Source organism: Hippocampus zosterae, chromosome 18 (genome assembly GCF_025434085.1).
Source record: "Hippocampus zosterae strain Florida chromosome 18, ASM2543408v3, whole genome shotgun sequence".
Classification (NCBI taxonomy): domain Eukaryota; kingdom Metazoa; phylum Chordata; class Actinopteri; order Syngnathiformes; family Syngnathidae; genus Hippocampus; species Hippocampus zosterae.
The window spans coordinates 14,781,128-14,796,070 of record NC_067468.1 but is presented as its reverse complement, the minus strand read 5'-3'; the positions used below and the strand labels follow the sequence as shown (position 1 = coordinate 14,796,070).

At 46.8% G+C, this 14,943-nt stretch overlaps 1 protein-coding gene across 1 annotated transcript in view; it reads left to right on the top strand.

Moving 5' to 3' along the window:
* Positions 1-14,943, top strand: part of rgs3a (regulator of G protein signaling 3a) — a 72,896-nt gene that overhangs the window by 2,201 nt on the left and 55,752 nt on the right. Inside the window, exons 3-8 of the mRNA XM_052050450.1 lie at positions 387-445; positions 571-665; positions 774-842; positions 1,358-1,418; positions 2,905-2,995; positions 8,657-8,724. Coding sequence (XP_051906410.1) covers positions 387-445; positions 571-665; positions 774-842; positions 1,358-1,418; positions 2,905-2,995; positions 8,657-8,724 — 443 coding nt within the window. The remainder of the gene's footprint in view (positions 1-386; positions 446-570; positions 666-773; positions 843-1,357; positions 1,419-2,904; positions 2,996-8,656; positions 8,725-14,943) is intronic.

The window sequence follows — 14,943 nt, the reverse complement described above, 5'->3', positions numbered from 1 at the left end:
GCCTTTACTAGCCGCCCACGACCTCCTGTATGGAGTCTAACCGGTGCAGCGTTAGCTTTGTTTCTTTCCCCACATCATTTGCAAAATGAATCAAATGACGTACAGTACGCCTTCCATGACATTCGATTATATTTAATCTAGCTTGTCGGGGTGACTTTCGAGATATACTCTGCCCTGCATGTTAGTTATTTTCTGCAATGGAAGATGCGACCATATTTTGTGTCAAAACGTGCTTGTCTGTTGAGATGCCATCTGTCGGAAAAGAAAGATCTGGTTAGATTTTGCATGTGTGGCCAATGCTTATGCAGTTCTGTTCAGTTTTTTTCTCCTAAATATTGATCACTGTGAGATCTTTTAAAATGACATTCGGATTTTTCTGTTGACAGTTTTGGAGGCACGGGATATGTTGCACGAGCACCGGGGGTCATGTGACTCCTATGTAGAGGTATGCTATGCATCTCTTGTTTTTGTAGCAATTTAAAAATGCAAATACGGGCAAACTCTATAGAAAACAAAGGGGTTGATTTTATTTTGAGTGCTACGGGTGCTTTTTTTTTTTTTTTTGGTCAGGTGGGCATGTTTCCAGACAGCGAACCCAGAGAGCGACAGAAGACGGCAACGGTCCTTCAGTGTAAAAATCCTGTCTTTCTACACACCTTTTACTTGTAAGCACGCATCCAGTGCACTACTCGTTGCACACAACTTTTGACCATGCTGACATGTCGCTTTTATTATTTTTTTTAATGATTTTTTTTTGGGGGGTGTTATTACAGTGTGATACGTGACAAGGACCTTCACAAGCGACTGCTCTTCACAGTGTGGAACTCTAATTGCGCCTCCAGGTAATCCGACGGCACTGAAACAGCAGCGAATTGCCCTCGTTGTTTCATAATTGGTGTTCGATCTCCCGATGTCCATGTGTGCTTGTGTTGCTTTGCGTGTCACTCTCACCTCAGCAGAATAAGACGGGGGGGACATTTGTGAGTGTGTATAATTAGCAAAATTATGTTATAAAATTCATTAGTTGAAGGTCATTTTTTCCCCCCCTGCTCGGATATTAGAAAGAAAACAGGATGCGTGTTGTCCTATAAGTTGTTTCTATGTTGTTTTGTTGTATTTGGACCCCCAAGTGCATGGCCAATCCCTCTTTTGATTGGCCACAAAGGCACCAAGGTTGATGAAGTCTTCCAAAGAAAAGGATGGGAATTTTTAATTTTCATAATCTGCATTTAATGTACCTCGTGAAAGGCTTAAAAGCAGAGCAAAACCTCGTGTCTGTGAAAAGAACCCTTTTACGCAGACCACAGTGTGGTCTTCTCCATTGATCAATGCGTTGATGCGTTTTTTGTTTGAGCAGGAGGAGTGCACTGCTGGGGTGCATGAGCTTCGGCGTCCGCTCCCTGACGCAACCGCACAAGGTGAGTTCACCGCGTACATGTCAACGCCATATGGTGGCAGTGAACTCTACTTCACAGTGAGTAGCAGTTTGGCAATAGGGAACAATTTTTTCAAAAAGAGGTTTCAAGTTATTTGAGGCCACACCCTGTTGAAGTTTACAGCCAGAAAACAAAAATCAAATACAATGACACATCTTTTTTTTTTTTTTTTTTTGCTCACAATTCAGCATTCAAGTTGGCAGGTTGGTTTGAGAAGCAATCGGTCAGCGCTGTCATGATTCGGTTTGGGTCCAACAGGTGGCACTGTAGGGCTCCACCTGCAGCTGCACACCTGTTGGTCATTAGGTAATTAACGCTTTAAAAGGACTCCCAACCCCACCACTCATTGTCGGGTCATTGTTGCTCTTGGGGGTCCACCACCACCACCACCACCACCACCACCACCACCATGCTACGTGACAAGCGCTAGTTCACCAAACTGTAGCTCTAGCAATGTGCTTTTGTGTGCGTTTTTCTAAACTCTCATGTCTTTCCCCATTCTCTCGTTTGATTTTTTTTTTTTTCATTTCTGAACCTTTTGCCATTATTGCGGGTAAATATCATTGAATAGTGTAAATCCCTCCCTGGCTCTCTGTGCATACTGTACCATCCTCCCCTCCCCCCACTACCCTTTTGCTGCCTCCTTACTGCCTGCAGAAATGTGTCCACTCGCATAAGATGCCTTGAAAGCGGAGATTATTGTTACTGTCCGCAGCACGTCATTATTTAGTACAATAAGACAGGACTTGTTTGGATGTGCGTGTGTCTGTCGGTGTCAAATGACGTAGGCGCTTGTGACGGCAATGTCCTTGTTTTTGCATGAGTATGTCCACTTCATTCACATTACAAATCAGACGCCTGCTGCCTCAGTCCGGCATAGCTTTATGTAACACGCACTGCTTTACAAGGCAGAAGTGCCGAGGAGGGGGGAGTGGAGGGGTGTCAAAGAACAGGTCATCAGTTGCTGGAATAAGCTAAAACACAGTGAATAGAGACTGCCTGCCCTGAAGGAACATAAGATAAGATAAGATATGCTTTATTTGTCCCACACTGGGGAAATTTACAGCCTCCAGCAGCAAGAATGTAGGTAGAAAGAAGAAAAAAAAAAACACACCATTCAATTAAGTGCAATATAAACAAAATGGATAAATCCCAGTGCTATTTACAGCTGTCTTTCACATCATATTATTATTATTATTGTTTTTTTAAAATATATTTTTACATAGTGGCTTAAATTTCATATGTATATTCATGCATTCATCTTCTGAACCGCTTGATCCTCACTAGGGTCGCGGGGGGTGTTGGAGCCTATCCCAGCTGTCTCCGGGCAGTAGGCGGGGGACACCCTCAATCGGTTGCCATATATTATATATATATGTATATGTGTGTGTGTGTGTCTTTATGCACGTGTTTAATGCTTTAAATATTACAGCTTGATGCTGACATGTGTATGTTTTCACCACTGTAGGAGGTCCGCGGATGGTACTACCTGCTTAAGGAAGAAGTGGGCATGAGGAAGCATCTCAGAGTACCTGCGCAACAAAAGTCACATAACGGCGGTAAGAATTTTTCATATCCTGCACTGTGCAAAAAAAAAAAGGAAAAAAAAGCATCCCTTCATAAGGATTTTTTTTTTTCCCATGGCACCGTATGCCACTTCAACGCAGCCATTACAAGTGTTATTTGGCTGGCTAGTGAAGTGTTGCTTCCTTGCGCCTCATATGCTTTGCAGTCTGGACTTTTTTGATACATGGCCCAACGGGTTGCATGAAAAATGATGACCGTCGCCATCAAAACAGGCTGAAAAGTGTGCTATAAATTCTTGATGTAGTTGAAATCCTGTAACGGACACCTGGGAACTGATTTAAATTGTAAACTAAATGGCGCTAGTTCGCTAGATATTTATTTACTCTCCCCATGATGGAAATTATATCAAGTATGTGTAATGTCTCCTTTTACGCTTATCCTGTCAATAATGTTGTCATAAAAATTACTTTGTATGTTTGAGTTGGTTTTTTTTTTCTTTTATCAAGGCTACGTTCTCGGGATAAATATTTGCCAAGCACATGTCATACTGTACAAATACATCCGTGTTTGTGTGTGTAAGCTTGTGGCTTCTTTGGATGGGAGGTGTTTAAGCAAGGGATTAAATGGGGAAGTAAGCGAGGGTTTGGGAGAGTGACAAGAGAGAGAGAAAGTGGATGGGGAGGGGAGGGAGGCATTTCTGGACCAAAGCCCGCCGCCGCGTCACACTCGTCAGAGCTTTTACTCCTGTGCTGCTCTGCTCAGGCTGCTGATGTGGATCTCCCCCTTCAGTCCATAGACCTTCATGTCGCGTGTTGTCCTATAAGTGTGCGTGCGTGTGTGTATGAGGCTCCACAGTGACGGCAGCCTACTCTAGGTGAGTACACGACATTTGTGTTACTTTCTTCACACAACAGAAGTAAAGTTGCCAAGTCTTGTGAGATGCCGCCTCCTCCTCCTCCAACTCCACATGCCTCCTCATCATCCACCGTTGTGCATCTGTAATTCCTTTTAATCATCACGGGCTCACCGCCTCTTATTTCATTTTACTCCCAATTGTTTTCCCCATTTGAGACCCCCCCCCGTTCCGAGACCACCACCACCTTCTGTCCCCTTTTGAGAAGCTTAATTAACTTACGCCGCGTGGCTGCTTGTACTCTTTCACATCCAAGAATGGTTTCAAACAACGATACAATACATTCAGTTAATTGTTGCGGCTGCTACGAGTATTTCAACTCCTATTTCGCTTAGCAAGCTAAATGAAAGAATTGGCAAATGCAGTTGAAACTGCAACCATACAGTAAAAATAAACATTGATGAACGAGAATAATCAGATTATCCATCCATTTCCGAACCGCTTGGTCCTCACTGGGGGGGCGGTGCCGGAGCCTATCCCAGCCGTCTTTGGGCAGTAGGTGAGGGACACCCTGAATCAGTTGCCAGCCAATCGCAGGGCACACAGAGACGAACAACCATCCACTCACACCGAGGGACAATTTAGAGCGCCCAATCAGCCTGCCATGCGTGTCTTTTTAGAATGTGGGAGGAATCCGGAGCACCCGGAGAAAACCCACGCAGGCCCGGGGAGAACATGCAAACTCCACACAGGGAGGCCGGAGCTGGAATTGGTGACAATCTCAATCAAAAAACGGGCCTTTATTGTGTTTTGTAAAGACAGAATTGTAGTGTGCTTGTTCTGGATCCCATCACATGGTGCAGATGTACACCCAAAGAATTGGCTGTAGCGTTTATAACATGATCTGCTCACTTTACGCTCTGACCTGGGTACCTTTTCTGTTTTTGATGGTGCTTGGCTGAACAAGGCTTACGGTGCAGCTCATGCAACTTTAAAATGAGTTTTCTCCCGGGGAAAAGTGCGGAACAGGATGAGGAGGCGGCGGCGGCAAGCCATAGCGAGGCCTGTTCAAGGGTTAGATGAACTTCTTCTACACCCTTGAGATAGTGTCAATAATGCAGATAGGAGGAGAGCAGTAGAGGAAGTTGATTTCAGTCGAAAAACAAGCACATCTGGCTTCGGATTGCACTCATCTCATGCGGGGGTAATACTTGCCCCACTACTGTCTCATCAGATTCATATGCCAGTGTGCTCTCTCTCTCTCGCTCTCTCTCTCTGTAGTGGGGGTGGGGGGGGCTTGCATACTCATGCACTTGAATGTTGCCAGGCCAGCTGGCAGTATGTAGGCCATGGCTCTGCTGCACAATGACATGCACGAACACGGAAATGATCAAAAGCCCATTTTGTACAATACAACTGTGTGCGCGTGCATGCGTGCGCGTGCCCACCCGGTCCATCTTTGGGCTCGTGTTTCCAAGATCGTCCTCAGTCTGTTGCGTTATTGTGACCATGTTTCAAAAAAAAAAAAAACAAGCGATCACTGCACCCTCATCATGTTTTTGTCTCGTCAGCACAAACGGCTATTTTCCACTTTTTTTTCTAGCTCTGTTGCGCTAACATTGGGACCATAAATGTCACTCGTTTATATTTGAAAGTTTTTCCCAACCGGAATGAGGCCCAAAAAAATACAAGTTTGATTGCATTTCGCTATGTTATTTGATTGTCCATTACACTCCCCTTAATTTAACGACGATGCTCTTCTCAGCCTGAGCGTGTTCATTTTTTATTTTATTTTTGTTCCTCATTTCTTTTACGAAAATCCATCGTGACACGGTTGACATGATGCTCCCCGGCTGTCTCGGTACTGCAAGTGAAATGTGTCAAGCGTGGGCTGGCTGCACACGGCATGCCCGAGAGTCATGGCGGCCCTTTTTTTTTTATGCCGCTGTCATGTGATAAATCAGTCAAGATGCTTAGTTGGCATTCACATTGCAAAGCCATAAAATAGCCGACAGGGTTGAATACAAATTATTTCAGATTCAAATTATTATTTTGTCTTGTTGGAGATTGGATTGGATCGAATGTGACCTGTGGATGTGTCTGCTTCATGCACCACATGCACAGATCCGCTGCACTAAGTGACAAGTGTAAGCCTGCCTCCACATGTTAAAATGGAATTGATGCTTTGTGGCTGCTCCCGTTTTCCTTCAGTTTGGGCTTTTTGTAGCAGCTTGCCTCATTGCAGACCACTAACGCATCCCTCGAGAGTCATGGTAACGTTGGCCCCAAAGTAGGGGGCAACGGGGTCGGGGGGAGGCGCTCATTGGCATGAGACTGGACCATCAACAGGACTCAAAAAAAATATTGTGGCACATTATTGTTGCTGTAGAGCTATTGCCCCCCCCCCCCCTTTGAATCAAGTGAGTTGGTGTCTCACGGCCGCCCGTTGTTTTCACATCAGCGGTTTCATTCATTCATTCGTAATCATCTGATAATTGATGTCGAAACGGTGTCGTGCTTACAAGTCTCCACGAAGAGTTTTTGTTTGTTTGCCGTTGTCGGAAGGTGAAAAGCGGGAGCGAGTGTCAAGTGGATCAGCGGTCCTGACGAGAGTCGACTTGTTCGCGCTGGAAGACTGCCAACGTCTTGATTTCCTTTCTGTGTTTTGAGGGAGGCATTTCTTCCCCTCCCCCCCCCCCCCCCTTTTCAGTCCCTCCCCGTGTATACTTTTCCCACTGGCCGCTGCCGCCGCCGTTTATTGTCGCGGCGACTCTCCCTCTTTTTTTTGATGTCATTCACACTTCCAGCTGCTTCCATGCCATCGTGCCCGATGTCCTAAGCAGACAAAAGATTTCGCTCCCGGGCCTGACGCCAACCAGGTTGCCCCCCGCGCTCTGTCCCTGTCGGACCCCTGAAGTTTTCCGATTCAGATGGAATCTTTTTTTTTTTTTTTTTTTTGGTCGCTGTTTAATCTTCACCATTTCCATGGTGACCGCAGCCTGGAGACCGGACCATGTACTGTGGAGTTGGCCCAAAATGTGTCAGAAAGTGATGTGTGTAATTTTCTTTTGTGAGTGTACACGGCATTTGGCAGCGCTTGAACTGTTTGAGTGCAATCTGACTTTGCACTAATAAAGTAAGCATTCCTGTCCATTAAACAGAGCCCTTTGTTTAATGCAGGGCGGTTGCACACCACTGCTGTGCTGACTGTTGTCACTTGTGCTGGGCCCATCAGTCATGAACTGTAAATCACAATATACCATTTTTCAAAGTTTTTGGAAAACAAGACAATACAGCAAAAAAAAAAATCCATGGACAAGAAGAGTTGAGTTTCCTCTATTCAACTTTTTTTCATCCATCCATTTTCTAATCCACTTTTCCTCACAATGGGCGCGGGGTCCCATCTGTCTTCGGGCAGTCGGCAGGGAGGACACCCTGAACCGGTTGCTCGCTAATCGGAGTGCACACATCGCCCAACAATCATTTGCACTCACACGCACACCTAGCGACAATTGGGAGTGTTCAATCAGCCTGCCGTGCATGTTTTTTTTGGAATGTGGGAGGAAACGGGAGTACCCAGAGAAAACCCACACGGGCACGGGGAGAACATGCAAACTCCACACGGGAAGGCCGGGAATTAAACCCAAGACCTTTGCCCTGTGAGGCTGACGTGCTAACAGTGCGGCCTGCAGTACTCATTTACAGTTATGCCACGAAAGCATTCATCTTCCGAGCCGCTTGATCCTCACTAGGGTAGCGGGGGGGGGGGGGGGGTGTAGCCTATCCCAGCTGTCTTCGGGCAGTAGGCGGGGGACACCCTGAATCGGTTGCCAGCCAATCGCAGGGCACACAGAGACGAACAACCAACCACGCCCACACTCACACCTAGGGACAATTTAGAGTGTTCAATCAGACTGCCATGCATGTTTTTGGAATGTGGGAGGAAACCGGAGCACCCGGAGAAAACCCACCTAGGCCCGGGGAGAACATGCAAACTCCACACAGGGAGGCCGGAGCTGGAATCGAACCCGGTACCTCTGCACTGTGAAGCCGACGTGCTAACCACTGGACTACCAGGCCGCCACGAAAAGCAATAAAAAAAAAAAATCAATGTTCACCGAATCAAATGTTAGGTGAGGACGTGCAATCCCATCTCCCAGTCAGTCGATGGAGACGTGACAGGAAAGGGCGTGGCGTTCTCAGAACGATGCTTTGACTGCATTTGGCTTTTCTTCGGGAAGTCAATTCTGAACTTTGTGAGAAGAGGCGGATAAAGTGACGAGACGAGCTGTAAGCGCACGGACGGAATAGGCAGCGAGGCGAAAATCCACATTGTGGCCCGTGCGCTGAATACAGCCCTTTATGAAGCGTTAGTTAAAAGGGACACATGAGGCGGGAGTCTCCTGTAACCATGGAAACCCTCCCAGGAGCCCTCTGACGGACGGATAATAGAGTGAGAGAGGAGTTCCTTTTCTCTTCTTTCGCCCTCCCTCCTCTTTCTCTCCCTCTCACTTGTTCTCCGTTGCACTCTTCCTCTCTTGGGCACTTTTGTGGGGTCCTCACATCTTATGGGATTTTTTTTTTTTATCAAACTCTACCTTGGCTTTTTATTTGATTTTATTTTTTCTTCAAGTCTGTACTGAGAAGTTTAAATCCCAGTTCGGCTGGGCAGCGCTTGCTTCAATTACCCAGCCCTTATCTTAGTTACTTACTTTTTTTTTTTTTTTATGGACTCTCGAAACTATTTTGGGACTTTTGCATCCAGAAGGTGGTTTTGTGGCAGCCAAAATGTGCTCTAAAGGCACCGTGTCAGCCCGTGATTCCTTTGTCTACATTTCAGAGGCCGTGCTCTCGAACCATGGTGCTGCCCCTGAGACACAGCGGCCTGAGAATATGCAATGCTTAACGGTGAGTAGCGCACACTTTTTTTTCCCATTATTTTTGCTTTTTTTTTTTTTGTGGGTTTTTTTTTTGTTGGTTATGGCCCGTGCGTATGGTCGCGTCTGAACCCGACGCGGCTCGATGTTCCACAAACTCATCATGCATAAACACGCCCTCGCTAAAAGTTATCGACTGCGTGAGTTCGCTGTCTCACATTCCCAGCTACCATGGCAACGAATCAAATTTCATCTTTGAGGCTTGAGTGGCGAATGGGGCAAAAAAGAACACGCAAAAAAAAAAAAATCCTGAGGATGTACTATATGTCAAGATGCTCTTTGCACGCGACTCACATGCAAAGCGAAATGATAGCTTGTCATGAGAGAGGCTAAGTTGTTTGCGTGACAATGCAGTTGTAAAATTGGGAGTTTTTTGGGGGGGGATTCAGAAACAAAAAAAGTTGCACGCAAAAATTTTGGGTGTGAATGCCAGTCCGTTGCATTTCTTGTTCCTGCGCAGCTTGCAATTGACTACTTGTAATTCGTTGTCATGTGGCACAAGACGCTCCGCCTATTAATTCTTTTGCATTTGCTTGTTTAATATGGCCTGCAAGTCTTTTTCAAATGCAGATTTTGACCGAAATTCAGACTTGACCCCTTTTGTTTGGCTAGGTTGGCGATTTCCTGTGTTCCGACTGTGGAAATTTCACTTTACGTCACAGCCGTAGAATCGCAACTCTGTCGTAAACTGAGGGGAGTTGCTTTGTTTTCATCCGAGTCCACCCAATTGTGGAAGTTGGACGGAATTTGGAGTTTTGTGGAAGTTTCGTTGCGTATCGCAGCCAGGAGAGTGTTGATTTTTTAAAAAAAAATGATTCATTGAACTCTGGCAGGAACTGGCTTTTTTTGCGTTGCGCCGTATTTATGAGGAGAGGCCGTCGTCGGCTTCCTGTCTTCTCCCAGCCTCCCTCATTTGTCCTCTTATATCTCGTCGTGGATCAGGGCAACAGATGATTGCGGCGATTGTGTCGGGGGGGACGGTCTTATGGGAGAGTGGAGGGAGGGACAAAGTACACTCACGGTCAAATTAGAGGGGCAATGGAAAACCGTTCAATACTTTTGCTGTGTTTTTTTTTTTTTTACCTTGGTTCTCCTTTTTACGGCTCATCCTTGTGCACGGCAAAACTCCCGCGTATTCTGCTTTTATGTCGATGCCGCATGAGTTTCTCAGGGATGTACTAAAAGCTTTGGCCACTCCATGTTGGTGTTGGTAGCGCTTGATGTGCTGTATAAAATCGCAAGGTTATTCGATGAATACGACAATCGTAGTCGGCGTTCCGGTTCTGTCTTGTGTTCAGGGACATTGAATCGATTTAGAAAGAAATGGGAAAACGTACGTGTTGTTGAGCGCTATCGGCGGGGACGTAATTGGGAGAGAGGCGATTTGGCCGTTGAAAAGGAAGTACTTGCGCTTGTATGGGAATATTTTGCTGGCTCATGGGCATGAAATTCAACTGCCATGTTGGTTTGAACACATGCGAGGTTGCCTCCTCCTTTGATAGCTACTGTGTTTTTTTTTTTTAAACATCCGGGGAGAGCGTGAACCCCACACCACTAAAGACCAGATTGGCCTCATCTGGCCAACAGACAAGCATTTCAATCTCCTTTCCCCGAGACGTGCTTTTTCTTCTCGCCCTCTAATCCGTCCTTCTGCCCATTTAGAGGTGAACAGCGCCGCGTGAAAGCGAGACAAAAGTGTTTTTTGTGTGCTTGACGCGGTAACCCGAGCGCCTTTTTCAACAAAGCAAACAGGGGAAAAAGCGGCCATTGCCGCCGCGATGAGGAGATCTTAGAGAAACGGGGCAGCCTCTTTATTAAAGCTTTACAAACTCGGGCAACGCTCTCCCTTTTTTCGATTTCCTTCTCTGTCAGTGTTTCATTCCGCGCCGCGGCCAATGCCAATGAAAGACGTGAAAAGATACAAACCGTTAATTGATGGGATTTGTGCCATTTGGCACCGGTTGCTGTCTTGGGTGTGCGAAAATTGGACGAAGGCGGGGGGGGGGGCATTCACAATGACATCAACTTTTTTGTATAGAAGCCGTCACACAAATGTTGTCGGATTGCGAAATGTGTTTTCACTTTGCAGTCTGAATGACCGTCCAACTCGCTCCGCGTCAAAATGGCGGCCTTTGTTTCGTCGTGTCGTCTTTTATGAACAAGGAAATAATAATAATAATAATAATAATAAATTTGGGCAGCCCGGTAGTCCAGTGGTTAGCACGTGGGCTTCACAGTGCAGAGGTATCAGGTTCGATTCCAGCTCCGGCCTCCCTGTGTGGAGTTTGCATGTTCTCCCCGGGCCTGCGTGGGTTTTCTCCGGGTGCTCCGGTTTCCTCCCACATTCCAAAAACATGCATGGCAGGCTAATTGAACAATCCAAATTGTCCCTCGGTGGTGAGTGTGAGCGTGGATGGTTGTTCGTTTCTGTGTGCCCTGCGATTGGCTGGCAACCGATTCAGGGTGTCCCCCCCGCCTACTGCCCGAAGACAGCTGGGATAGGCTCCAGCACCCCCCGCGACCCTAGTGAGGATCAAGTGGTACGGAAGATGAATGAATGAATGAATAATACATTTTATTTGTGGGCGCCTTTCAAGAAACTCAAGGACACCTTACAACAAGCAGTTAAAATCACGAGTACAATGTTAAAAACAACATCAAATAAGAAAAATACAAAATAATACAATAAAAATGAATAAATAAAAAATAATGGCTTGATGGTCCGAGGAAAGTCGCCTGCTAACTTAAAACCTGAGGAAAAATGCAGATTTTAATGAACATAAATATTAAAACGTGACTACAAATAGTTCGAGTCGTCACTGATTCCGCGCACAGCCCCCGCAAACTACAAATGTGTTTTGGGCCTCGAGGCGGCCCTTTCTCCGCTAACTGCCAAATTTTCTCATTTCTCTCTTTTTTTTTTTTTTTTTCAATGTCGTCCGCTGAGCACCACTTTTTCCCATGGGCGGCGATGTTAAAAAACAAAAATACAAGTGCTGTTTGGATAACTGGCAGAGGAGGAGCGATTGTCAGGGATTCGCAGAGCTGTGAATTTCCGCCCAATGTGGTCGGCAGGGGAGGGGGGCAGGGGGGGCTTGAAAGGAAAAAGCGGAGGAAATATGGAAGGTGAAAAAATAACAAACAAGTCTGGTTAGAGGTCGAGGGAAGTGTGTGTACTCACTTGCGTCACAGTCGTTGGACGAGCCGTGTTGCTCACTTGCATTTTTTTGGCTGCGTATTAAAAAAAAAAAAAAAGTCATCGGCTCTCATTCACACACTCGATACGCTGACGGTGTTTGCGTATCTGTCAAAGTGATCTGCGGCACCTGTGAGAAGCTCAGAGTGTGGACAAAGGAAGCAAAACGGGCCTTATCGCGGGCAGACACCCAAATCTAAGCGGGCTGTGGAGGTTGGCGAGGTATGCGTGGGCCCATGCGTGTGTGTGTGTGTGTGTTAATGGGGGGGGGGGGGTTCGGTGCTGCTGGTGTTGGTGGGAGGAACTTCCTCCTATTCTTTTGCTGTTGAAGAGTTCCCATGAGCGCCCCCAACCAGGAGCGACACTGTGGCCCGAGCACCAGTCTCGCCTCCGCGTCGCCGGCGGTCCACGCAAGAGGCAGCTCAGGAGGCCACGGGGGGGGGGGCCACCACCGATCTGGATGAAGACCGAAGCAGAGCTCGCAACCTTGATGACATCACTCCCGCCAATCATAAATGGAGCGTAGCTTCGCACGCGGAGCGAAAAACTTGCCGGGAATCTGACGTTTCCTTCAAAGAAAGAATTCAAAGCCAGTTGAGGCCGAGATGATCCACAACACGCTCAAGTCCCCCCAAGAGGAGGAGGAGGGGGAGCCAAGTCCCGCCCGCACGCACTCGGCGGCGCAGCGGCGCTTGTGGAGGTACTCGGGCTGCAAGGGCGCCGGGCGGCCGGAGAGTCAGCGCCGAAGCGTGTGCGTGCTCTCGGCCGACTTAAACGGGACGGCGGGAGGAAGAGGAGGAGGCGTGATGCACACCATTCACGGGCTGTGCCACCTCTGCATCGGATGTAGGCTGCCACAGGTGTGTGTTAGGGCGTCGGGGGTCCACATAGGAAAAGTTAAAACGGAGTGCCTCAGGGTACGGAGATGAGAATTAAAAAAAAAAAATAAAAAGCCAACCTTCGAGCAGTTTCAATACGAATGTGTTGGGAGCATGACGGACCAGCGCTTATCACGTCTGGGTCACAGTTCCTGGGTTCAAATCTCCGCGTAGAACTTCTCCCGTGCTTGCCGTGGTTTTCTGCAAGTGCACCCGTTCCAAAATGTCATTCGGATTCCTCCCAAAACTACCAAACTTCCAAACCAAGTGAGCAAGGAGGACGAGTATCTCTCCAACGGCACACCTTCACATTTTATCGACAGAGCGGGTCTTTCATTGTTACCCTCTGGTTCAAAAAGACTAAGGCCTTACAGATAAACTCCTATCGACCCATCGTGAAGATACGCAGTGTCATGAATGGACGGATGGATCATTCTTGTGGCCTGCAGTGATTTATCGCCACAATATCTTGCACACTTTCCAAAATGTTGGTGAATTTGAGCGTTGTTTTTCCTCTGAGTCATCCGAGCCCGATTCTCAATGATCACAAAGTTGACGTGTGAATACTATAGCGGTGGCAACATAGTAAAAGTCCTCCGATAGTCTCTTATTTGCCCTCCCCCCACCCCAAAAAAAACCCCTCACATGACCAAAATACAGAACGACATTAGTTCTGCTTGTGACCGTGTGTGCGTGCGTGCATGCGTGAAGCTGCAGCCACTGAACATACTGACCCAGATTACACTGTCGTAGCAAAAGGAAAGGGAAAATGACCAGTTGGCCAGGAGATATGTGTGTGTGTGTGTGTGTGTGTTTTGTGACCTACAACCCACATCATGCATTCACTCGCCAACGACGCGCGCCTTAAAGCCGTCACACTTAAGACAACGCGGTATATTGCAATTAGCGACGGCTCTCGTCCGTGCGGTCGACTCAACGCGAGCCGGGGCGCTGAGTTGCCTTTAAAGGGGAACGCTCCGGAGCTCATGTATCGATGCATACCCAAAGCCACATGGGCCTGTCCATGTCGTGTACAAGATGAGTTACAACCCCGTCCATTTTTCTAAAATATGAACCCCGCGGCTCTCGTTCATTTGAAAAGAACACTGAGAGAAATTTTACGATTATTTTCAGCTTGCAATACAATTTTATTTGCCTGAATATACCAGTCGGTGGATTGCGCTCCGAGATACAATGATTGCTTGTATTTAGGATTAAACCTACGCCCCCCCCCCAAAAAAAAGGAAATCGTTTCCGTATAAAGCGCATTGATCATCTTTTTTCGTTGTATAATTTGCTCTTTGAGTTATCCCGACCGTCATTATTATTTCTTAATGCCTACTGATGTCATTTTCATCTCTGTCCTGTCATCTCCGGGTCTTTTTTTTTTTTAATCATATTGGTGCTCACGGAGTATAACGGTACAATATCTTGTTTGCGACGCTTCCCAGCAAGCCGCTTCCGTCAGTCAGGGAGAGGTTATTCGTCATCGGCGCATCACGATAATTTGGCCTTTTACTCCCTCATCCCCGTCTCATCTTTCTCATGAATTTGCAATCCTGTCTGACGTTTTCGGGTCATTGCAAGTTTCGAGGCTCCTGAATAGTTGCAGTATGCCACTGAATATTTCCATCAGGACTAACGTGTCGTTTCGATTTATTTTTTTTTCTACTAATCTACCTTTTGAGATAACAATTTCATTTACCCTTGGACTGGCTGATAAATAGGATTGAGGGAAAAAAAAGACACCTGATTGGCTGAACTTGGCGGAAAGATTGGAAATTGCACTTAGAATATCTCCCCCCACCCCCTGCTCACTACTGCACAAAAAACTAAAAAAAAATCTTTCTATGGAATTCGGTGGGCTCTCTGGACATTTCCTTCCTTCTCTTCACCCGAGGGTAAATCTGTCACGCAGTTTCAACAACACATTTGGTGGACAAGAAAAGAAGCCGCCCGAAGCCTCGGTGCACGGCATGCGATCAGCAGATAAATCACATGTTTGACATCCGAAGAGAAGCTTTTGGCTGTTTGGAAATCTCGTCCCTCTTGAGCACTCGTTCAATTAAAAGAGTTGTGCGGTTGTTGGTTTACGTGACTCTTGGAAGGTTATTTT